At 37.2% G+C, this 26,937-nt stretch overlaps 1 protein-coding gene across 2 annotated transcripts in view; it reads right to left on the minus strand.

Moving 5' to 3' along the window:
* The window catches only part of akt1 (v-akt murine thymoma viral oncogene homolog 1), a 52,954-nt gene that overhangs the window by 9,458 nt on the left and 16,559 nt on the right, over positions 1 to 26,937 (minus strand). For both annotated transcript variants that reach the window (XM_041265729.1, XM_041265730.1), the window contains exons 3-10: positions 9,608 to 9,736; positions 6,380 to 6,491; positions 5,418 to 5,565; positions 4,021 to 4,152; positions 3,849 to 3,914; positions 2,274 to 2,342; positions 1,291 to 1,416; positions 1,009 to 1,137 (exon numbers count right to left, since the gene is read on the minus strand). In XM_041265729.1, the coding sequence (XP_041121663.1) occupies positions 1,009 to 1,137; positions 1,291 to 1,416; positions 2,274 to 2,342; positions 3,849 to 3,914; positions 4,021 to 4,152; positions 5,418 to 5,565; positions 6,380 to 6,491; positions 9,608 to 9,736 (911 nt within the window). The remainder of the gene's footprint in view (positions 1 to 1,008; positions 1,138 to 1,290; positions 1,417 to 2,273; positions 2,343 to 3,848; positions 3,915 to 4,020; positions 4,153 to 5,417; positions 5,566 to 6,379; positions 6,492 to 9,607; positions 9,737 to 26,937) is intronic.

Below are 26,937 nucleotides of genomic sequence, written 5' to 3' on the forward strand. Positions count from 1 at the left end.
GCAGTGGCCTTTTCTCCAAACGGAAGCTCACGTTTCCAAAGAGCTGCCAAACCCGCAAATCCAAACAGAGGCTAAAAACAACTAGAAACAACTGTGTCAACGTGAGCACCCCCTCCCACCGCATTCCATCTGTCAGAGACCACACGGGCTGGAACACCACACACCTTCACAGCTGTTCTATTGAATTTGGTACATTATTAATGGTTGGGTCATTTGTCGTACTCTTACTAGGATTCTCATAATGAAATAGAAGTCACATAATGAAATAAAGAAGCAGCACTGTATATCTCTTATTTCCAAGGTGCTATCGTAACACTGACAGGTCAGTAAGTTGCTAGATTTCTGTATTTTAATTAAACTCACTGTAGTACAGAAGCAAGTTCCCAGCTGAGCCAACTTAACAGTTGTATTGCTATATAAAACTAACATGCATCTCAAAACTGCTACATTTCAGGGAAAACAATTTTTAGTTAAATCAATACTTATGGAATTATTTGTGGTTTTGGATTGGTTTTAGGAAATAATATGCCAAGTCTGTCAGCCATGCCAGACACCGGGTATCCTGTTGCGGTGTTACATGGCCCACTTTGATGTAGTGTAAAGAGGGATTCTTTTTCTTTCTAAATCCTTTTGTAATCCTTTTGCAAGTGCACCATTACACAGAAGAACACACTGAAGGCAAGACAAGGGGAAGGAGACGGGGGTATTTCATTGTTTATGGGATATAAGCAGTTTTAATTGTGGGTTTACAAAAAGTATAAGCTCCTACACTACATGTATGTAGAGATAACCTTGATACACAAAAAAAGGCCCTATTTGAATAATCCAAACAACGGCAGTATTGTCATCGACGGAGGACATGGAGTTTGTTAAAATCCCCTTTGGTCAATTTCAGTTTTTCTTACTTATGTTTTTGAAAAATCATCATTAGTGGTTTAACAGTCAACCAGAAAATAAAGTTATAATTACAAGTTCAGTCTAGCAGACATCTACAGTATGTGACCGTACCTCAGGTGCCAAATACTCTGGTGTCCCGCAGAAAGTCTTCATTGTGGCCCCATCTTTTATCCCTTCTTTACAGAGGCCGAAGTCCGTGATTTTAATGTGACCATCCTTATCCAGCATGAGATTTTCCAGCTAAAAAGGTACAAAAACTGACAATGAAATCTTCAGATCAAGCTGCAAATAAAACGCTGTACATAATTGTAAACCACCCCAAAAAAAAAGCCAATCAGCACAGGCAAATCTAAAGAAACCATCTAGTACATCTAATTGATGTAATTGCCCTACCTTTAGGTCTCTGTAGACAACATTCTTCTCCGAATGCAAGTAATCCAGTGCAGAGACAATCTCCGCCCCGTAGAAGCGAGAGCGCTCCTCTGAGAAGACTCGATCTCTCGAAAGATGAAAGAACAGCTGAAACACAAACAAGCAGTATTAACCCACGGAAAGGATGGGGAAGGGTTGTAGTCATTTAAAACCATACAAATGCATTCCACAAAAAATATACAGATGTTTATCTTTAGGATGAAGCAATGACCACGTCTCAAGAAATCTCCATGCAAAGTTTCTTCAGATTTCAGTATAGTTATTTTTATTTTATTTGCAGCTTCTTTTTAGTAAGAAGATTGCTGAAGTTCAAACAAACCAGGACAAATACCCTCTATTCCACTGGTACATTTTATTTTTATTGGTTTAATATTCCCCTTAATATTTTACGACTGCAATCCTAAAGTAATTTCTTTAAATATGTCTTTACATGTCACTCAAACCTGCAACATTGCGACTATATGACCTTTCAACTCTTATCATCTCTACACACATACATGGATAATATACATATATTTACTTTATATATTTACGAGGGGTGGGTCTGGCAGAGTGGAAAGTAATATAATTACATGACATGAAAGAAATGAGGAAGGCTGTTCAGTCAGTTAGAGGCAAATATACTGAAAATTGGAGCAAACGAACCTAGAACCTCTAAGCTCAGAATGATTCTGGGTGCACACCAACCCTTAACTTCCTGAAATCAAAATATGTAAACAGAATGCCTTTTAAAACCTAGTAAATTGCCAAATATCATTTTTAAATATAAAATACTTTTAAACTTGTTTCACTTGAGCCACAGTGGTGTTAAGGCACAAAAAAGTGAATAACCCTTCTGTCTCCACCTAGCCCCATCAAGTGTATTTTACTTACATTCACACCCTTCCTTGTACCTTTATACTTGGGTCTTACAAGGATACAAATCCACTCATCCATTTGCTTACCTCTCCTCCATTAGCATATTCCATAACAAAACATAACCGGTCGTGGTTCTGAAAGGAATACTTTAAACCCTGTAGAGAAAACCAGATAAGTTGTTACGTACTTTCTTTTTTTTTTTTTTAATTTAGTGGTCATGAATTCTTTTTTTTTATTGTTTTCTCCACAATTTATTAATGTCCAATTATTTTTCTATAACACCCTCTAACACCCCTGCGCTGACTAGGGAGGGGCGAAGACGAACACATGGTGTCCTCCGAAGCGTGCGTCGTCAGCCGCCTGCTTCTTTACACTCTGCAGACTCACCATGCAGCCACCCAGAGCTACAGCGTCGGAGGACAGCAGCCCTGGGCAGCTTACAGGCAAGCCCGCAGGCGCCCAGCCAGACCACAGGGGTTGCTGGTGCATGGTGGAGCCGAGGACACCCTGGCTAAACTAGCCCTCCCTCCCCCGGGCGGCACTCGTCCAATTGAGCACCGCCCCCTGGGAGCTCCTCTCCTCGATCGGCAAAAGATTAACCTGACTTGAACCCACAATGTCCAGACTATAGGGCACATCCTGCGCTCTACGTGGAGCACTCGGGAGCCCCACTAGTTGTTATGCACTTTAAATACAATGCCACAACAAGACAGCTGCTTTTGAAAAATACATTCAGAATGTTCCTGTGCTGGGGAAAACATTATTCAAACTAACTGTCAAATATATTTGAAGGCAAAAATTACCAGCTTTGTGTTTGGCAGGAAGTATGCACTAATAGCAGACCTTGCCGCCAGGTTTAGTCCAGCCCTCCGTATATCACAATCCTATAGATTTGTTTTCGGTTGGACTTTTTGGCCCCAACCAAACAGTGTACCTATGAAATGAATGTTGTAAACCCTGTACAAACCACCGTCTCTTATTACAGGATACCCAAGCTGTTATACAAGGCAAGATGTTATTGTACACACGTGCTGAGCATAAATCGCAAAAGTTACAGTTCTGCACTTGGCAGCTGTTGTACAGCACAAACAAAGATGAGTAGACTACACAGAAAGCTGCTAATTGAAAGACAAACTGCACTGAATGCTGAAAATATAAAGTCTGCCAAATCAACCTTAAACTGGGAAGCAAAACGACCATTAAATATTCCTTGTGTATGCAGCATGTAGAACAATTTGCAGGTATAGATCTAGACTCTGAATTGAGAAGTTTCTTTTAATTTGCATCAAGGTGTAATTTAGGAGTTCAAATGTACACTGCCCTTTTATAGGATCTGTAGCAATTCAGTTCAAATCCTTATTTCTACAGTGCAGCACAGTACAATTACAGTACATGCATTCAAGGATGATGTTTAATGTTTGTTTTTAAAGCAACATTTAAGTGATCTCAGTTCAAAGATACTGTACAGTATGGAAAATACATCAGTTCAGTCGAAGGATAACCATTTAATTTTAATCAAGTGTTTTAAAAAGTGTCCAAATAGTTACTTGCTATTTTTTTTTTCTTATCAAAAACAACACTGGTCCCAAGTGAAGCTGTACAACTGCAGTAAATTGTAAATTCTTACATTTTTATGTTTTTACAGTGAAAGCAGGTCTTACCGTCAAGAAGGGGTGCTTTGAGTTTTGTAACACACGGTTTTCTGTAAGGGTGTGGGCCACTTCATCCTGAAAGACACCAGAAAGGGAAATTAGAATGACCAGCAACGACTACCATTTCAGTTTCAAATGGTCTACTGTTCCCTCTTAGTCTCTCGATTCAAAGCGTACCCACCTTCGCTACAATCACTTCCTTTTTCAAGATCTTCATGGCATAGTGTCTTCCAGTTGCTTTTTCTTTGACTAGAATGACCTTCCCGAAGGTACCTTTACCCAAAAGTTTAAGGTATTCAAAGTCGTGCATAGTCTGGAGAGAAAAAGAGATCTAAGTTACATACAACACTTTCATTTAAGGAGTTTTTAAATATGTCCTGGTTAATTTCCAAGTATTATTACACTTGCAGTGTACTTCAGGGACTGTAAGTATGCAATACATTTAACCTTTTAAACCCTGTATGCTTTTAGCGCTACTGATGCCCGTATTTGAAATGCAAGAAACCTAACTGTCTATTTCCAGAATTCTGGCATGACAGATGTTGCACAGTGGCGTTTGTGATGAAAAGCATGGATCCAATATTCGACACTGTTCATTTGTTTGGTCTTATTTTTCATTATTCTATTAACACAGTGATCCCCGAGTCCATGTTGAATATAGCCGTCGAAAAAGTATTTATAACATGGTTATTATTAAATAACTGTTGCTTTTTTTTGTTTGTTACTCTGTTCCTCACCTGCTACATCGAAAGTTATCATCACTGAATGTTATTTAAATTCCACGCTGGCATTTGCAAACTCAATGGGTCAATTGCAGCATACCAGTTGTTTAGTCAGTTTCAAATCGAAATAACTTCAGGACCAGAAAATCCCCAGGACCTGAACAAAATGAGTCCCAATTGCAGCGTACTAATCAGAAGATCCAGTTAATTTGTTTAGCTGATCTGATCAAGTTAGACTGATCATGGAAATTAACCCCTAGAGCAGTATATAGAAAATAGAAACCAGAATTTTAGACTATTTGAATAAACATTTTCGGTGTGCTGTACAGCAAATATTATTAGACCCCATTAATTCCCCATCATAGATTTAAATCTACGTTTTCCCCTACATTCATTTTAATCAACAGTACTAATATTAAATCGGTCATATAAAAGGTAATGGGGATCCACTGATCTACACAATGCGTATGCTTTAAATCGTGTGCATTTGCAGGACAATCTACACATCCCTTCATTGTGCTCTGTGTACAGGTAATTATGCATAGCATGTTTGACAAAGACTATTTGGTATTTATACTTTCAACATGTGTAGTATGCTTGTGTGGTATTTTAATCCCTTCCAAACTGCTATAAATATGCATAATTTGCTTGGGGAATTTTGACGATAAAATATACTACGAAATTAAAATATACTATTTTTGTGGTCTCTCAAACTAAAAAACCAAATTGTCAGGAACACTAACTAAGGTTTTTTTTGTTTGTTTTATTTTTAACAGGTTTTAAAGCCAGTGTGCCCCATATGTTTTCAACATGCCAATTAAACAATCTATATGTAGCTCAGGCTGCACAGACATACCACTTTGGGTCTTGGTTTGGTGAGGCACACGTCCATGTCCTCCATGACTGAATTGTCACTAGGGGAGACTGACCGGCAGTCCATCATCTCCTCCTCTTGTTTCTTAAGGCTGTCTGCCACTGTCTGGATGACTGTTGTCCATTCTTCCCTATGGTAAACAGGACGAATCAACATAACGATATTATGATAAAGCAATAATGACACACTACCACGTAGGCAACCCTGTTGCAGGGTGGTGTGTAAAACTTCTGCAAAGAAGGTTCCCAGCATGAAAGTCGTTTCCCAATCTTCTCCCACAGCTACACCTTGCTCCAAGCGAGACCAGTGTTCTAACAGTCTGCCATGTTAGTAGTGTACTTACAGTTGAAACTAGCCTTTTCACAATAATAAAAAAACAAAAAAACAACAACAACACAGGTTAATCAACAGAGCCTGTTTTGTAGAGAAACATGTCGACAGTTTGACAGAACGTAGTAAAGGGCTTACTCTTTGGTATCAAAACAAAGAAAAAAAAGGAGCACCACTACATGGATGTGAAGTTTCCCAAAATGCTTCCTCCCAAAAACAAAATAAATAATCTACTGAATTTGGCCATTAGAACCATTTAAATCCCTTCCCAGGCCTATGAGATAATAAGCGGCAAAAACAAAACAAACATGTGGCTTCTAGAATGGAAAGTTTCAGACTTCAAATAAAACCCAGGAACATATTTCGCTACATTTCAAGAAAGGCTGTAAAAGGTTTAAATGCAAATCTTAAAATGACACAGTATTTCCAATTAGCAGTGTTTTGTTAAAATGAGCTTCTCACAGTGGCAATACATTACTTAAATTGAAATCACTGTTAGTCAATTAAATTGGCTTCAAATGAAAGCAGCTGAACAAATCACAGCAATTATTAATGTCTCTAAAATATAAATTCCAGAGAGGAGAGCCTCCCTGTGCCAATGCCAGCCCACTCACCGCTCCTCTGGGGTTTCCACATGGAAAGTGCGCTCGATGACGGTGGTCCACTGAAGGCACCTTATGATGAATGTGTTTGGTTTTGGCCGCTCCGTCTTCATCAGCTGGCACTCTACACAGATTTAGAACAGAGAAAAGAGAAGCAGACAGTACGAGTCATTTACCTTTATTGCCACAGCAGCCATCAAAGCTGAGCCTAGGGATATTATTAAAACAGGCTAGTTGCTTAGTCCTTAGCCTCTTTATCAATGCCTTTGGTGCTTAAAAAAGGACATGGAGGGAACCACCAGAAAATACAGTTCAGAAACTTGGTCACTTCTGAGGTGGATGGTATTACCGTGATTAGTGAAGCCAGGGATTTCATTTTTTGGCTTTAGCTTTATTTTTGTAGGATCGTATGTACTGTGCCCGTGGAGAGGAGTCAGATTGCTTCTCTCGAATACACACCAAATGGTCAATCATATTTTTATGAGTGGAACTCAAGATATATTTTAAAAGAATGTATATATGCAGATAGACCAATCACACTGGACTCAAGGACTGACCTATGCTCACATTATACTGAATAGTTTTGTATAACATGTAAAATGTCATGTCTTCACTAGCTGAACAAAGCCTTTAGGTGGTCTCTATTACCTAGATTGTGATATTTTTTTGTAATATTGAATGTCCATATTAAGCTTTATTATAATTGGATAACTGGTTCTCTAGTTACATATCAAATCGTATACCTCTACTATATCTTGGTCCTTGGGAGGTGGGGGTAAGGATAAGGTTACAAATTGGTAAAAGGGATCCAACAGAGGGAGGCATACAGAAAACTTTGTTCTGGTCACCAAGAACAAATATAGGACATTATACAGGGTGCTGTATGATACAAGCCGACATCCAGTTGGCTTACTGGCTGCTATAACCTTAAGTGGGTGAAAAATCTGCTTGTATGAATCACCCTGAACTACACATTTTATAATATACAGTTACATAAGAACAGTGTATCATTTTACAGTAATGTGACATCACTTCCGTCTGATTATCAATATAAGAATCTACTCAAATAAATATGAATGAACTAAAAATTTGGGGTAAAAAAAAAAAAAAAAAAAAAAAAAAAAAAATACAAAAATAATAAATCATCCAATTTCAAGGGAGGAAAAAGTCTTTTCCACAAAGACAGTTTCTGAAAATCCAGGCTCTAAACTGGGCTATTTGTTTACTGATCTGCCTCAATTTCAATATGAACTCTTAACAGTTTCGTACATCAATACTGTACCACGTCAGTAATTTGCTGAAACAAAAGCATCACGGAAAGCCTGTTTTACATGCTTTTATAACAGGAGACAACAGGGAAAGACTGATCTCTTATGAACTTCGTCTTAAAGTTTGCTGATAGAGCAGACTACTGTGTGTGGCAAGATAAATACCCAAGATCAGCTTGTTAATAACTACTATAATTCAAGAATGTCAACTGGGATTGTTTTGTTTAGTGAACAATATGCTGTCTAATTACTCTGTTCAATCATCTGCAGAACAGACAGACTCATATCTTCAAACTTTCCACATTGTCTTACTGCAACCGAAACATGTTTATTTATTTCCGTTACTCTGTTATTATATCGATGGTATAAATCATAAATTTCCATTTGGACCAGGAATGTTGCTAAATAGTTCAACTATCACAAGCATGCCTACTTGGAAAAGCTATTGCTGCTTACACAAGATACAGTTCATAGGCGTCAATGTACGAAACTGAAGAAATTAATGGAACGTTCAAGCATGTCTTGATTTATAGTTCGTCATCCATGTATAACAATTTTAACAATTCAGTCATATTGACGGTGAAACTTACGAATTAATGAACACAAGGTGTCGAAATACTAATGCCACCCCCACTGCCAAGCTGCAATACCAAATTACTGCTTCTCTACCCCATTGTAAATCTCCTTAGAATCAAAGGTCTGCAGGTTTTATATGTCTGTTTAACAGTTTGTTAAGTGCCTGTATTACACATGACGTTTCCAGAACACTGAATAGTATATTATAGCAATTTTTATTTATTTATTTATTTTTAAAATATTAAATTACGGTATTTGATCCTAAGTTACATACGCAGCCAGAAATTGTTTTATACAATAAACAATCAAATTTAAGAGAGAGAGAATCATAGAATCAAGCTATGTACCAAGTATAAAGACTCTTAGCTCTATGCAAGTTCTTACTCAGGCGTTATAAGATAATGTTTTTGGTAAGTCTGCTTTTGTGAATAAAATTGTTTGACATTCATTCAATAATTCTAGCATGTTAAAATTAATAAAATATTTGTAAAAAGGGGCCTAAATGACCTATGAACTATTTTAAGAATGTCTTTGGAAAGTTGAGAATTGGGCATAATAGCAATTAACTGAGAAACAAAAGCAAAAAAAAAAGAAAAAGTCACTTGACCACCAGAGTTCATGTCCCTTTCAACTATTGTAACCTAAAAAAAACTGCTTTGAGTTTCATGGGAATCAAAGTGATTGTAGCTGACAAAATATAAAATCAAACATGTGTGCACTTCTATCCTTTATATAGGTCTCAAATGCACAGTTTTAAAGGAATCACCTATTACAGCACACCTGTTTTCTTCATTTAAAACAGGATATATGTTACTACAGTTGTTTAAAGAAATCTGTTTGGAAGCCATGCTTTCAGTTAATGGTCAATCCACCTGCAGGGTGAAATTGTTCCCAACCCTTTAATGGCTTCTGTCCTGTCATAAACCAAATAGCTGCTTCCCCTATTGACTGACATACTTTGCAGCCAGTCACATGCACTGACCCAGAGGTGAAATGATCCAGGAAGTGTAACAAGTAACCTGAAAAAAGGCAAGCTAAAGTCGTACCAAATAGCATGTTTTAATATGACAACATGTTTTATTTCTTTCAAAACTTCAAATTTGAGACTAACGTATTTAATGGAAGTGCAAAACACGTCACAAGGCACATTCCAGACACATTTTTCTGGCAACAGTTTAAGCCACTAGGTAAAAGGAGACATTCAGTCTTGTAGATGAAACTGTATACTAGTACAACACATTGCTTTAAGAGCCAGTCACTAGCTGCGATGCATCACTCCAATAGTCACTAACAATATTAGTTCCTATCTAAGGCTATATAGGAAGCTGTTTGGCATTTCAGGAGAGTGTTGACAAAATCTCTTAACTGACAACCTAGTTTTAAAAACCACACTTACTTGCTACAGAAAAGTTATTTAACGGTGTTTCCAACTGATCTACATCTTGCGGTCTCTCCTTGTACCCAATGAAGGTTCCATCGCTCTTTAGTAAAAAATATCTTGGCCTCCATGTTTTTATGTACTCTCCTGCAAGAAAAATGCAAAAAGACAAACAATTTAAGAAAATGATACATCACAATAAGACTTCCACTGCGAAGCATAGCGACCTGTGTGAGTGTATTTAAAACACACAGTACAAAACGGTTTATAACATCCAAGAAGGGATTTCTAAATTTTGTAATCTGATATCAAACAGTTAACACAGTCAGACATGTCTTAAAACAAAAGGACATAAGAAAATTCATGAGCTGGAGGACAGGAGGGCATTTGACACACCAATGCTGGCCTATTTCCTAGAAAAGAAAAGTGGTTAATCATGGTCCCATTAAGTCACTTGCTATGAAACTGGAAAAAAAGCGATCTGTACAGGTTTAATGAAAACAGAGCATAATACATAGCTTCGTCCTATAGTCTCCAGTCTCATGGCAGAAGCAATGCTGTTGTTGGAACATTTTATTTAGATATAAATTAATTTTTGGTCTTAGAATACAACTCACAGAACGGGTTAAAGATTAAGCCAGATTCTGGTTAAATTCCTACTTAGACAGTACAAACTAGAAATAAAACAGGTTTTCTTAGGAAATTACAGTCGATTTTATGAGGGTTATAAAAACCAGCTACTTCAAAGAGAAACTGGATTGAACCAGGTGCTTTGAAACTAGGGTCAAGACAAATGGACAATTAACCAAGTGATAAGAGATTTGTGTCTTTGATCGGTTTAAGGAAAAATCTTGATGTCATTGAAAGACTGCATTTAAACTGAAAAAACTGAAATGCTCTTTGTTTTGCTCTGATCCTTGCTTGGAAAGAGGACACCTGCAAACTGGTGTCACCATGTAACCTTTAAGATGTCTGGTTGTAACTTTGCAACTCAGAACTTCTATCTTCAATAAACTATACTTATCTGGACTCAAAGAAGCAGCCAGCTTTCTTCTTTTATTTCTTATCTCAACAGCTGTCGACGTAATTTATCTCCAAAATGCACAAAGTGACTCAATGGAAAAATCGATTTACTGTGTTGATGTTTTAGAAATTTCTAAACAGATGTTCCAAAATACATAAAACAGCTTAAATGTGTTAAAGCTGCCACAGACACAGGACTGACTATTTATTAAATAAAATGTAATTTATTTGTAATCATGGTTGCTTTAAATTAACCCCATGCTGTGCAAATTAACCTCATGTGGGATCCTTTTCCAATTGGCCCGTTTCCTTTGCCAAACGTGCTTGGGCCCATTGAATTAGTCAATTTCATTTTTCATTGCCTCCGAGACACAAGCCAGTTGATATTCATGAAAATCACTGTTAAAGCCACCATCAATTTAAAAAACTGTATGTCATAAGGAAACAGACCATTTAAAAATGCATTATACCTAATCTTATCACCCAATTTAAATGGTCACCATTTGGACAACTTGGCAAAAAACTGGACTTGAACCACCCCCGCATGCCTCACCGTGATCCCCACATGGCAGGTCTTTAACTAGGTGAGACCCACTAGTGAACCCAGGTTAATAGAAGAATTTATGAATGAAAGGAGGCCATTTGGAACATCGAAGCTCATCTGGTTCCGAGCAGCTGGTTGATATCACTCTCTCAAATCTGGTCTTAAAAGCTTAAATTTGGCATCCACAACATGGACAGGTAACCTATTCCATCACCACACTCATGTAATGAAGTGTCTTCTCCCCCCACTATCCTAAATCGGCCTCCATTTAGTTTCCAGCTGTGTCCTCTGGTCCTGTTTTCTGTGCTGCACTAAAAGGTATTGGCTAGGTTTAACTCTGTCAAGTCTTTTAATACATGGATATAAATTTAAATGGACTACACGTTTGTTTTATTTGTGCAAGGAGGAACAAACTTTAACATATACTGAAACAAGGTAGGGTCACTTTAAAAACAGCATGAAACCCATTGTAAATACAGTACCTGATTTACTACATCTCTGACAATGCAACATGAATCATAAGTTAAGAAACACCTGCTTGAAAACACTGTATACTTTATATTTAGATTCACAGCAGATGTTCAATATGTTATTACTGCTGTTGCCATTTTTCATAATGACACGTAGGAAGATTTTTCATCTCCATTTTGCAGTGCAAATGTTTTAAATAACCGTAGCTCATTTAGAAATTAGTTAAGCTTCTTTAGCAGTTTTAAAAGGTTTTTTGTTTGTTCTTCTGATGAAAACAGGTTTCCATGCAGTCATTAAAAAATAATTTTGCATCAGTCAAACTTGTTAATAAAGAGAAAACCATCACTGGGGCATGAAATGTAATTAGTGGTAGCTACATGAGAAGTTACATAATTATAATGTCTTAATTTCCTTTACCTTGCATATACAACATTTAAAACAGATGTATCTTAGTAGTTTTTTTTTTTTTTTTAAGTTTCCCTCGTATTCTCTGTCATTAAACACTTAAAGGGGGTGAGGATGAACCAACATAATCTAGAGTAATTACATAAAATTATTGGATTTCCACAGAAATGTTACCATAATCTATTACACGCAGACCAAAATGACTTGTTGCAGTTTACAAACATACAGCAACAGCAGCAATCCTTGCAAGGATTTGGACCACCTATGACCAACACTGATCTAAAGGCTTGTTTCAAGATAAAAGGATATTTATCAGAAATCAGGGTTAATTTACTGTAATGGATAGTGAATTACTTCCCTGTTTACACAATGCAAGCAGAAGGCCTAACTATTTTCAAGTTGCAGTATCAATCCCAAGCTACAATGGCACACTAGTTGTCAGTGGCACTATCTTATTATGAGAAAGGCTGTATTCCAGTTGTACTGTATATTCAGTTTACGATGTGTTATTTTAGTTAAAGAAATAAGCAAAACACAGACAAAGCCCCATATGGTGAGAAAAAGGTCAGTCTTGTTGTAGAAATCTCCAAGTGGGGGCTTTCCACCAACACGTAATTAAGGGCACTGATGGAAGGGGTCAAGGACCATACTTGATTGAGCTCTGCCTGAAAGACCCTACAATAAATTGCTATCTTAAAATACAGTAGCGCCATTCTGCAAAACAGGAAAAAACAAAACAGTTACTATGCCCACACCGCAGATAATATCTGCTTTACTGTTTTGATTCTCTACATCACATAGGCTATCTAAGTAAAATGCTCAAATGCATTCAAGACACAAATGCCAAACTGAATCTATCAGCATACATTATAGATACACAGGACACATGGGATTCTTTCCATGAAAATGGTCCACACTGCTCCTCTGGTAAAAGCCCAGCCATGTGGTGTGCAGGGTAAGGGGGAATGTAACTGGACATTTTACATTTGGGAGAAAATTGTGGGTAGAATAATGGAACACTGGTTTTTATTTATTTATTTATTTATTTATTTTTTAATTATTATTTTTTTAAAAGACAAATGTGGATCCAATCTCATTACAGTCCCCGACTAGTTCCTGCAATGGTATGCACAGTGGCCAGAGCTCGATCTGAATATTCATGTCCGTCACAAAAATGTGCAAACAACATTTTTTCACAGAACACTGGAGAGACACATACAAATATTTGACTGGCTAAACACTTGTGTGGCACATTCAGATTTATTTATTCAGTTTCCTTGCAGTTTTTCCCAAAATCAATTATTAGCCTTTAACACAATATCTTATTTGGACAAAAAATGTGGGGAAAGCTTGCTGCATGTTAGAATCATACATCTTTAAATTGACTAATGTTGCTTTTAATGGTTCCCTTTGATGCACATTCTTCATTTACAGCCCGGTATACATCCAGGAGAGCGTGTTGTTCTATTCATGGATGGTTTCCCTGTTGACACCAATTACAAAATGCAGGCAACCGGTGAATAAAACAATATCCAAAGTAAACAATGGAAGGATCCTGGCAAATATGGCCGACAGTGGATACGTGTTCAAACTTGTTCAACAGACCAAGTAACTGTAGACAAATATCAAAACAACTGAGACTGTGCAATAAGACATACACATTGCTTACTGTATTTTTTTTTTAACGTGTTTTATTATACACCATGTTCAGTAACACGGACTCCTAGAATACGGAGGAGAATTTCTGCTTTGGGTTTTGAAATTTGGACATTTCAAGTGAACACTTGTGTTCTAGTTTGCAAAAATGCCATTTGGTCCACAGTCCCCCCCCCACCAGAGGGCTCAGATATAGGCAAATATGTAAGCCCATTTCAATACACCCAGCAAATCTAGCATATGATCCTTTATGTGTGCCTAGATTAACAACCTTGACCTTCTCTCACAGATGGTCACTGTACACTAGCATCGCCTACAGTGTACATGCACCGGTTTTGTAGTTGAGGTTATCTTTCCTTTCCAGAGAAACCCCAGGTAATAAAGGAAGTTGCAGGTTTTGTTAAGGAGAAGGAACACCTTCCTCTTTTCTCAGTCTGGAGTACAGAAGAGAAGCTGTCTAGTCCTGATAGAGTGTCTTTACATGACAAACAGCTGCCGTTCCCTGGGACACTTGCTGGGTAAAGTGGAGAATAATGAACTGCACGGCCTGCCAAACAAAAGAGAATTCATCTTTATTTACCAACTGCTGCACGTCTTGTATCTAGATCCAGACACTCTGCCAGCTCCACACCCCTTAATCCACAAACACACACCCACACAGATATACAAGCTTCCCTGGCATCCTATAGCAGTGTCACTTAGCCAATTTATAAAAAAAAATTTTGGTTAAAGTTCTCGCTTCCAGATTTTACCTGGAAAAGCACCTGTTCTCTTGTTCCACTACAGCTATGCAGTTTTTATAATTCTCATTTGACTTAGTGCAGACAGTTGTGAATTTGGCTTTATACAGCACAAAAAAAATAAGACGTCTTTCAGAGTCTGGCATTATTGCTTTAAACAATCAGCGAAGTTAATTCCATGTATAATAACACTGGCTGCAGGTCTGTCCCATGGCATATCAGCAGATATCAAATGATCTGTCACAGGTCAATAAACTTGTAGAAATCCAAGGAGGTTATGATGAGGTTGTATAATGCACTGGTGAGACTGCACTTAAAGTACTGTATCCAATTCTGGTCACCACAACACCCAGGAACATTGTGGCCATGGTGTGAGTCCAACGAAGAGCAGCCAATCTAATCCCAGGGCTTAAAAGAATGACCTATGAAGAGTTTTCCCTAACTAATACATGAAAACAAATACAGTAACCAGGATTAGGACTGGGGGAAATAGATACTTCTTCACAAAGAGTGATAAGTTTATGGAATGGGCAAAACCACATGTATCCTTTAAGACCCAACTTGACAAAGTTCTGAACTCAATCAGCTACTTGGAACCAGACACGGTTAGATGAGTCAAATGACCTTCACTCTTTCATAAATGTTCTTATGTTCTTGTCTGAATATATCCTGTGTGTGTTACACAATGTAGTCCTATAGTCATTTTAAGAGGCAAATAATTACTAAACTAATGCCTCCAGTCAACCCATATTATACATTTAACTCTATCATTCCTCATTATACACCAGATCTGCTTCTTTATCAAAATGAAGATTAACTATCACAAATATTAAACAAACTGTGAGAGGGTGTGTGGGTGGTTCACTGATAACCCAGGAGTCAGAAAGTGTCTGAGACACTGCAAAGGTTAACAGGGTACCAGCAATGCTAATCTGGATACCCTCAGGGCTGCAACCAGCAATGGTATCCTCCTCAGGTACTACACATACAGAAATAATCTATAAATCAAAAGGAGAAATCAAAACAGGAAAAACAAAACAAAAAACCACCCACTGTAAATAAAACTACAACCTGCGAGGCACGACATGAAATGGCGTTTTCCTATTCCCTCAATACTTTAATGGGGTCGCCCCCTGAGCTAAAAACAAACGTCCCAGGGACTGTACTAACAGTCGTCTTCAGCTGTCTCCACTTCCGTCTGCTGCTGTATCAGGAACAGGCAGCCTATTCTTTTACTCAGTCAGTATACTTTCGTTCTCTTTATTATTCCAATGCTCTGGCCAAAGCTTCCGCTGTGCTGTATCCTGCAAGGTCTAACCAAAGGAATAAGAGAGCTTATGGGACTGACTCGCCCCTCAACCAATCAAAGAGGTCCACGCAACAGACTCTTGCTCATCACCATTACTGGCAGGTGGGTCAAATAGGGCTTCCAACCCCCTCTTGCAGGATCATGCATACGCCCGATAGCCTGCCCAGATATTCCGTGACACAAACATATACATATTTTATTGTACCTGGCACACTAAGGCCCTGTCCATACTACATAACTGATCGAGAACCGTACTCAAACACTTTAATTAATCCAGCTCAAAGCATCCGCACTAAAAGTACCGTTCATGTTTAGTTGGGCTTAATACGTACAAACACTATTCAAAATAACTTGGTTACAGTTCCTAGCAGTGCAATGGAGTGTGTGGTACTTAATACGATAGTATCCCACCATGCACTGTCTGGTTACAACCTTGCAAATATGGAGCCCTAGAGCGTCTTAACATAAACGTTACAGTTTTGTTTCTTAAAGACAAGGTACATTTTACCATAAGATGGGCATTTAATTTTGAACTCAAGTGTCTTGATTTCGGCATCTGATCACGTCGCTCCATGATTCACTACTTAACAACAAACCTCAGAAATTGTATATGGTCAAACAGTATTGATGATTGCTCTCAACTCCTGCAGGCTCCTGTTCCGAGTGCTGTATTTGTAATGTCCACACGGCAAAACATATCAGAAAGCATTTTGGGATATTGGAGGATACACCCAAAAAATGTAGTTCGATATTACAGCGTCCACACTTCTGACAAACCGCACTACCTGATGCGATCTAATTTAGAACCGGACTCCAGACTACCCTGAGGTGGTCTCGAGTTCAGTTCTTGAGTATGATAGTAAACGCTACCAGGGTTCTCCCCAGCGCTGTTGAACATAACAGGCAGTTACGCTGCTACCTAGAAAAATGACGCTGTAATCAGGCCGCTACGCTGTGTTTTCAGTTTGCGCAACGGCCAAAAAATAATAATAATCCTATTAAACATTGTTCATTATTCCTTTATGTGAGAAATTGGTTTGCTAAAAATACTTGTTTCAGCTCTCAATACTCTTCAATAGGTTGGTTGTGACAGCATGTTCTTTAGTTTGGTGCGTGTAATGTATGCGACACGAAGATGAGATTGAACTTCACTGAACTTTGTTAGACAATTCCCCCCTGTTGACGGATGAGACTAGTTCCTGCGTGCGCCCGATACACAGCTCAACCAACACCGTTGCAGATCTTTATTATTATACAATAACAACGTTCCCTCTAAGACTTTCCTTTAGTTAGCCACTGTGGCTAAAGTAACTTAACATTTTTTAGCCACACTGGAAAAACTTTAGCCACTTAATACTATAAACAGTGTTTCAGAAAGGAAAAAAGTGTGTATTTTATTTGGAAACACATACAGATTTATATGCCAGACCCTACCATTCACAATACACATAAATATTATATATTTAAATTGCACTATAACTCTGATTCCCATTTAATAAATGCAAAACTTAGTCCTACGTGAAAAAACGTTATTACAGATTTCCTAAATTCTAAATAGGTTTGCAGAGATATTCATGTACTGCATAATCCTTTATATTATTTTGACTGTGACACAGTTTTCTTTCCACTACAGAACGGTAAAGGAAAAGTGGCAGTACAGTGGTATTAGTTTATGTTAATATTAATGCCTCCCTGACCAACTGCAGCTCTAGTTACACAAGACTGTACTAATGTGATTAATAATATTAGTAGGATTGTACAGCCACTACTGTGTTTAAAAAAAGTTTTTTTTTTTTTTTTTTTTTTTTTACTGTGTTCCTTCACCTGTCACTCAACAAACCATAGTGAGACTAATCCTTCTTTTTAAAATAATAAATTAGTTTATTATTTTACTAAATTATTCCTCTTTCAAATGTTACTATTTCCAAAATATATTTCGACACATTATAAAGAGATAGAAAACAACAACAAAAAAAAGAAAAAAAGAAAAAAAAAATGTAGCTGTGATCTTGAAGCTGCGTGTTTCTGGCTTGCCATATGTGGAAATGTTTGGGACCAGAGGGTATGTTTGAAACCATGACTGCGTCACCTCCCTGTGACTAGTATCACGGTCATATTTTAGTTGTGTGCATTGGCGACTTATTCCTTGGGCGGCATCTTTTGGAATATGATTCTGGTAATTGGTCTGTACAATTTGTTTTGTAACATTTTTTTTACCCATTGGAAACCACATGTTTTTTTTTTGTTTGTTTGTTTGTTTTTTTACACGCAGCGCCTCTGTCCTTACGCCAAACACAATGATTGTGGCATGCATATGTTTTACGTGATCAAGAAAAAGAGCTTTCATTGGGCAAAATGAAATCAAACTAAACAGTCTGTATTGACTCATCTACCGGCACACATTGAATGCGCTGGCTGTCTTACACAAGTACATTTCTCAAAGACTTCACCACCGTGGCGAAGTTGAGCCACAAAGGAAAACGTTTCGCTTGTGGCAACATGGCAAGCGGCTAGCGGGAACGTAGCATAACAAGCTGGGTTAAATAAATACATTGTTCAGACAAAGAACAGTAATGTGTGTTCCAAACAGTTTTGAGATATTCAGAGATAAGGTATTAATAAAAAAAATCCAAAGTTCCACAACTTTACAATAATCCTTTTGTATGACTTTTCCAGTTTCCCACAGATAGATTTTCATATAGTATGTAGGATTTAAAATATAAAATGTGGGACACAGTACATGTCCAGTTTTACTTGCGATAAGTGGGAAAAAAACATTTATGTTGTTTATTCCTTAACTATGCAAGCACATGTGTGATCATCAAGTTATGTCTTAATGGTGTAACAACCATATAGCCAAAAGTAAAACTCCTCAATCACATGATCACAGTAAAGTTTATTAGAATTTTTAAAAGGTGAGATGATGCACAATATTGGTATAGCTTTGTTTAAGTAACCAATAAGTAGCCTATATTATTTTAACTACAAATAACACAATACAACTCACATACATAATACTACATAATACTATCTTAATTAAATAACGATTTAATGGTAATATTTTTTCAGTATAATAAACATAAAATTAATTAATTGATAATGACATCATATTTTCAACACTATTTAATTCTAGATTAATTCCATTAGTTTTAAAAGTATGGATTAAGGGGAAAAAAAAGCCCTGTGCGGTAACCAGGAAAGGTGAAAAACAAACCAGGAGTCAGAAATTTGTGTGGAAATGATACAGTTGCTACGAAATTTTAAATGCTACTTCCTGAATTCACTGGGGGATTTCCAGACAGCAGAAGATTAGTTTAAAAAAAAAAAAAAAAGGCAAACATCTTTCACTTTAAAAGAAAACATTTAGTGGATACTTACAACACACGGTCAAGGCAGATGGTGAATTTGAGACAACCCAAACTGAAGGTCCCCCGACCAGTTTAAAATAAATACAATAAATAAAACGCCACTTTTTCAGCTAGAAATGCTGAACACACCGTAAACATGCTGACATTGAAATGGTATGCTGTGAGCTTCCTCCCAGCTAGAATGCAACATATCAGCAACATATGCCCTGTGAGCATCAGAAACACTACAACGTTTTAAAACCATTTAGCAGAACCACTGTTTGTGTTAAATTTACTTTGGTTCTTGGATTTCTAATAGTTTAATTCAGATGCACATTTAGTTTCATCCATGAAGGTAGGCCACATGGCCTGTTTGCAGCTAGCCCATTGGTGTAAAACTAAATCACAGAACAGGAAGTGATTTCATATCTGGAAGTAGTAGAAACTTTAACAGTGTTGTCTATGAACTTGAAATATCTGCAAACTGAAGTATAAATACAAACAAAAAAAGGACCAAAACAGATTCAGTAGGGAAAAAAAAAGTTAATTGCTAGTGCCAATTGGGAATTTAAAACCTTATCCACAGTTTAAAAAATAAACAACAAAAATAAAAATTAAGCTATATAAACTATATATTAAGAATATACTATACATTATAAAAAAAATTAAATTCTACAACATTGCATTTCTAGACTAAAGTTTCAAATACAGTATCTTTAAAATGATAACTCCTTTGTAAGCTCTTTAAAACAAATTACTTATGTCTGCTAGACTGTACAACCTTTCTCTACACAGAAAATTGAACATCATGAAGACAAAGGCAGTAAATCTTTAAGCTTCCTCCTTACAGTACTGCTAACCATACAGTATGGCTGATAATGCATAAAGCATGTACAGAGGTTTCAGATCTATTTGCTAATTTAATTGTTCCGAGCGAACTGCTTTTTTTTAATGCAATCTTCTGCATTATTTTCAGTGCAGGTTTACTCAAAATATAAAATCAAATATAAATGTTGGAAGAACCTGCAACAATAAGACAGTGAACACACATACCTTAATGCTGTCTTAATTGTCTATGTTCATTGCAAGTGCAGCGCAAAAAAAGAAAATTAATAAATAAATAAAACAGTAGTTGAGAAAGAAACAATCAATCTGAAGTTTGCATTAATAAGTGGGTCACCATAGCCTTGATGAAGATGGGCCCAAGAGCTTGAGCTAATGAATGTCTTTGCAATGTTTCCTCACAATTGGAAGACTATATCCTAATCCATTCATTTACAATGTTGTGTTTTTTTTTAATGACTATAGTATTGTGTTGCCAAAGTATAGTAGCTACTTCAGAGTAGGGGATGGACAACCTATTAGAGACATGCCATGTGAACCGGGTGTAGGCGCTCAGTTGGCAGCACAGATTACCTGTGAGTCTGCAGTGTTTAAATTGCTGTGGAGGGGATATGTTACCTAATGAAATACTGCCTCTACTTCATGCCTGTTTACCAGCTGAGCCCCTAGTCAACCCTTTTCAGGCTATTGCTTATTAATCATCAGCAATGTGTGCAGTCTTGGATACACAAGAACCAAATTCTCACTAGCAGCACTCAGTCAATATCTGTCTGATCCAAAGTGTTGCCAATTGTGACAAAAACTGACTTGCAACTGGGGGACACAGTATAATACCAAATACGTCAGAGATGCTAGTTGTTAGGGGGTGTAACAATATACTAAATGTCACGATACGATGCATATCATATATCAATCAATCTTTATTTTAAATAACACCTTTCATAATGGACCACCATCACAAAGCACTTTACAAGATGCAGTAACAAGAAAATCCATAATACTCACATATAACATGACACAGTAGCATATATGCAACATACATGTGATGATCCTGATGGGCTATGCAAGATGTATAAGATCAAATGCTCATTTTAGTGATGAACCGTTTTGTTAAAAGACAGAAACTAAATGGGACATAAGAACATAAGAAAGTTTACAAACGAGAGGAGGCCATTCGGCCCATCTTGCTCGTTTGGTTGTTAGTAGCTTATTGATCCCAAAATCTCATCAAGCAGCTTCTTGAAGGATCCCCGGGTGTCAGCTTCAACAACATTACTGGGGAGTTGATTCCAGACCCTCACAATTCTCTGTGTAAAAAAGTGCCTCCTATTTTCTGTTCTGAATGCCCCTTTGTCTAATCTCCATTTGTGACCCCTGGTCCTTGTTTCTTTTTTCAGGCTGAAAAAGTCCCTTGGGTCGACACTGTCAATACCTTTTAGAATTTGGAATGCTTGAATTAGGTCGCCACATAGTCTTCTTTGTTCAAGACTGAACAGATTCAATTCTTTTAGCCTGTCTGCATATGACATGCCTTTTAAGCCCGGAATAATTCTGGTCGCTCTTCTTTGCACTCTTTCTAGAGCAGCAATATCTTTTTTATAGCGAGGTGACCAGAACTGCACACAATATTCAAGATGAGGTCTTACTAATGAATTGTACAGTTTTAACATTACTTCCCTTGATTTAAATTCAACACTTTTCACAATGTATCCGAGCATCTTGTTAGCCTTTTTTATAGCTTCCCCACATTGTCTAGATGAAGACATTTCTGAGTCAACAAAAACTCCTAGGTCTTTTTCATAGATTCCTTCTCCAATTTCAGTATCTCCCATATGATATTTATAATGTACATTTTTATTTCCTGCATGCAGTACCTTACACTTTTCTCTATTAAATGTCATTTGCCATGTGTCTGCCCAGTTCTGAATCTTGTCTAGATCATTTTGAATGACCTTTGCTGCTGCAACAGTGTTTGCCACTCCTCCTACTTTTGTGTCGTCTGCAAATTTAACAAGTTTGCTTACTATACCAGAATCTAAATCATTAATGTAGATTAGGAATAGCAGAGGACCTAATACTGATCCCTGTGGTACTCCACTGGTTACCACACTCCATTCTGAGGTTTTTCCTCTAATAAGTACTTTCTGTTTTCTACATGTTAACCACTCCCTAATCCATGTACATGTGTTTCCTTGAATCCCTACTGTGTTCAGTTTGAGAATTAATCTTTTATGCAGGACTTTGTCAAAAGCTTTCTGGAAATCTAAATAAACCATGTCATATGCTTTGCAATTATCCATTATCGATGTTGCATCCTCAAAAAAAATCAAGCAAGTTAGTTAGACACGATCTCCCTTTCCTAAAACCATGTTGACTGTCTCCCAGGACCCTGTTACCATATAGGTAATTTTCCATTTTGGATCTTATTATAGTTTCCATAAGTTTGCATATAATAGAAGTCAGCCTTACTGGTCTGTAGTTACCTGGTTCAGTTTTGTTTCCCTTTTTGTGGATCGGTATTACATTTGCAATTTTCCAGTCTGTCGGTACCACCCCTGTGTCAAGAGACTGCTGCATGATCTTGGTTAGCGGTTTGTAAATAACTTCTTTCATTTCTTTGAGTACTACTGGGAGGATCTCATCCGGCCCAGGGGATTTGTTTATTTTAAGAGCTCCTAGTCCCTTTAACACTTCTGCCTCAGTTATGCTAAAGTTATTTAAAACGGGATAGGAACTGGATGACATGTGGGGCATGTTGTCAGTATCTTCCTTTGTAAAAACTTGTGAAAAGTAATCATTTTAATATATTTGCAATTTTTTTTTCTTCATCTACGATTTTGCCATTTGTATCTCTTAAACATTTAATCTCCTCTTTGAATGTTCGCTTGCCGTTGTAATATTGGAAAAACATTTTGGAATTGGTTTTAGCTCCCTTAGCAATGTTCATTTCTATTTCTCTCTTGGCCTTTCTAACTTCCTTTTTGACTTGCATTTGCAGTTCCGTGTACTCTTTTTGCATACTTTCTTTTTGGCCTTTTTTGGACATGGAGAGTATGCATTTAAAAAAAATCATCACACCCCTAACAATTGTACAACACATAAATCAATCACTGGGGCACAGCCCATTTACACAAAATTGAGATGTTTAATTTTTTTACCCAAACCCCTATAGAAGTTCCAAATACACATCACTGTTACACTTCTACAATATCTCCAACGACATGTACTAAAGAAGAAAAAAAACAACTGAATGCGTATAAAGCAGATAAATGAACAGCTCTGTGTTACTAGGGACTTCCTGAGCACTGTTGCTGTTGAGAGGGGAGGGGATTTGGGAAAACAAAAAGGGGGCTGTGTCTTTTGTTGGTTTTCTTTGGTCACCCCCTCGCCCCTAGTCTATTCCGAGCCTCCTTCTTTGCCTCCAGCGTGCAGCTGCGGACAGCCTCCCTGTGCCCTGCATCTTAATGAGATGGCTCAGACTGCAGTCAAGAGCACTCCCCAATGGCGAGGTCAGCCCTGAGTAAGCAGACTGTCTGCAGCAGACTGACACTCCAAAGGCTTAGCATGGCCTCACAGTCATTCAATGACCATATATGGCAGTCCATTCTTACAACAGGCCAATTCAGAAGCAAGACAAATCAGCCCAGGAGTTTTGTCTCTTTTTTTCTCATGCAGCTGGATGGTACTACACTGCTGAGCTTTTGGCACACAGTCAACAGGTCTGGGAGGAATGACTCTGTCTCAAGTGCCATTGCTGCTGTTGCTGCTAACGCCGCAGAATAGCTCCCAGAGCCTGTTCCCTTTTCTCACGCCTGCCAGACAGCCTCCACTTCTCCCCTGCTTGCCGCACCTGCCGATTACCATATCTTGTGTGAGCACTGAGTCGCCACTGTGGGAATTTTTTTTTTTTTTTTTTTTTTTTTAAAGAAGAAGAGGAGGCAGCCTCTTTACATGCAGGTTTCCTGGTAAACACTTAAACACACACACAAACATAGAGTAATTAGGAGACTGCTGCGCCCTGCAAAGTCAATCAAAACAACGAGAGTCACAAAACAAGGCAGGCCAACACTGAAAGGTGTTATTTGTAATATGTGTAGTCTTCTAGTTTTACCTTGGTTCTAACATAGGAATAGTTTTCGGAAGGATTTTTTTTTTTTTCTAAACTTAATATTAAAATATTTTTGTTTTTAAAATGTAACTTTATACTGCATTTATAACATTATAAAATAAAACATGGAGGCAAGGAGGCTTACTAAAAATGTCTGTTTGTTACCCAAACGATTAATTTGCTAATAACATCCCTGGTATATACTTTGAAATATACAACAGGGAAATCAGTTGCATTCCCCGGTACAATACAGACTTTAATAGATGGATAATAGCATATGCTTGGTTGGCAGGTGTGTTTATATTCTATTGGAGTGGAGATTTCCACCCCAACTTCTGAAGGAAGCGGTAAGCATCTTCTTTATATATACAATTTTTTTTATTTTTTTTTAAAAACACCCTCCATAGAAGATTTTAAGAAATCAAAAATGAAACAAACAAACTTGATTCCGTAAAAAGCATTTCAGACAATGTGTATAACATGAGTGGATTGTGTGGTCAGCAATCTTTTTTTTTTTTTTTTTTTTTTAGGAGGTGCAGAATAATTCAGCTGTATAAAGAAGCAGTACAGCAGCACCATAAGGGGATAAAACATTATGCTTTCTATCTTTTCCAACAAACTTACTTTCACAATGCTCGGTGAAGTAAATCTGTTCAAGACTGAAAAGAACAAGTGACATTTTGTTCTTATGTCCTGAAGCGAGCAAAAGAGAACATGCCAAATAAAAATACTCCCCTTTAACAGCTTAACTTGTGTGAAACTGGAAGTCAACTACATTGTGCTAATCTGCAAGCAAGCACGGATGCCAGTGATGCCAAACTTCACAGTTGCAGAGCGGGCTGTTTTTCCACACCAAAGTACCCACACAGCAGGCCTGTGGAGAGCGGAGACAGCTGACGGAGATGCCCATCACTGTCCTCCTGTTGTACTCCCATCCATCCCGCTCCCAACATCTGCTGCCATACAATTTACTTTTTACACAACATTTAGCAAAACGCTGTCTCGTATTACAAAGGCATTATACAATTTCCTTTTCTGTACATTTTTTTTTTTTTATAATAAATCTACATATTGTACATATAGAGATACTATAAAACTCCTTTACATCCAGTCTGTATAGACAGGTACTGTTAGGGGTTGCTTGGTCTGTGGGGAAATGCCCCTGTATTTTCCAAGTAGGTCAGCTTTGAAATTACAGTCACAATTTTGGCGAACAGGTCTAAATTGTCTGGTTTATGCAGTGATATGTATATTTGATGCTTCATTTCCTACATTTTTATACTTTAAAATTACAGACATTTCATCTTTAACATATTAGTATTTAATCAAAATAAACGTCATGTGAAGCTCTCCGTTAGAGAGCTGTTACTTTTTCTAGGATTAAGCTGTGACAACACAAGTTAGATCCGATCTTAAAATTCTTAAAGATGTAGCGATTCACAAAATTGAAATGTTTACAGTATCAATTAGATGCAGTATGGCTCCTCCAGATATCCACATATTCTAAAACCTTTGTTACAGATCATCATGTTTCCCTATATAGCTAACCCCATTCTTACTATAGTTTTTGTTTTATTAGCAAAATATCCCATCACTATATCATTTGACATTACACATCACACAAAGCAGCCCATTAGGACCATAACAGGAATTAGGATCTGCATATTGTGTGCTTGTTTTGTATCACTGAATATAATACAAGACAGCTGTTGGTTCATATTATTCTTCAGTTCTATTTAAACCCATTAAAAAACTGATATTTTATTTATAAAAGGTTATTTTTCACTATAAGAAGAAAACATGCTGAAACTTAAAAATTGCAATAAACAACTTACAAGGCTTCCCTGATCATTTTGGAAAGATAATAACCACAATGAAAACCGACAAGATGGCTGCCGAGCGGCCATTTTGAATAGGATGTGAAGGATACCCTTGTGTATAAAGTGTGTGAAAGACATTACAGTGCCTGACAGGGGTGCCTTTTAACGTTACAAGTTCCTTAACAAATGTGATCAGACGGCACAGTGGCTGGTAATACAAAACTCTGGCTATTCAACTTCTGAATAGTGGCTGATCTAAATATCACCCTTTTTTAAACTCATTAAAAGGGAGCTTTTACAAAACCAAGATCAGAGTCTCAAGTGTATTTTGTGTCTTTACAGTTAGAGTGTTGGTCCAGATTTAATATTTAAAATGATGGCAGTACTTAGAACCACCACTGTTTGGATCAATTGAATCTACAAGAGACCATTAAACGAAAGCCAGCATATCATACAACCGCAAGGAGTTAGTCAAACCTCCACTTTTCAGAACTGTATTGCTGCACCACATCAAGTTTTCTGATCCAACAGTCCAAGCAGGTTGGTACATCATAGCACAGTGGTCAACCAAATCAAACTTTCTGGTTTTCTGTATTTTGTTAGTAGACAGTTTACATAGGAAATGCCTCTATCTTGCCCTATGAAACTTTTGATTGCTGCTAAGTTGCCCAAAAAAAGTTGCAATCTACAAATTTTCAAAAAGAGATAGAATACTATGGAACAAGTTGACTCATGTTGTCAATAGTGTCCAAGTATATTGCAGATTAGCACCAATCTAAAAAAAAAAAAAAAAAAAAAAAATTACAAATGTTGTCTGATGCAACAAACAAACAAATAAATAAATAAACATAAAAATTAAAAAGAATAATATCTGGGTAGGGTCAATGATGGGTAAGGCAGGATAAAGTAAATAAGTTTTTTTTTTTTTTTTGTTCTAGTATTGTTACAGTGACCCAACATTCTGCTTTTACCAAACATTTGATAGTAAAAAAACAAGAACTCACCACATAGTGATAAATGCAGAGGATGTGGTTTGGTAGGAACTAGACATTTTAAATTAAGAATCAATTTCCTCTTTTCAT

The sequence above is a fragment of the Polyodon spathula genome, chromosome 12, assembly GCF_017654505.1.
Source record: "Polyodon spathula isolate WHYD16114869_AA chromosome 12, ASM1765450v1, whole genome shotgun sequence".
Taxonomy (NCBI): Eukaryota; Metazoa; Chordata; class Actinopteri; order Acipenseriformes; family Polyodontidae; genus Polyodon; species Polyodon spathula.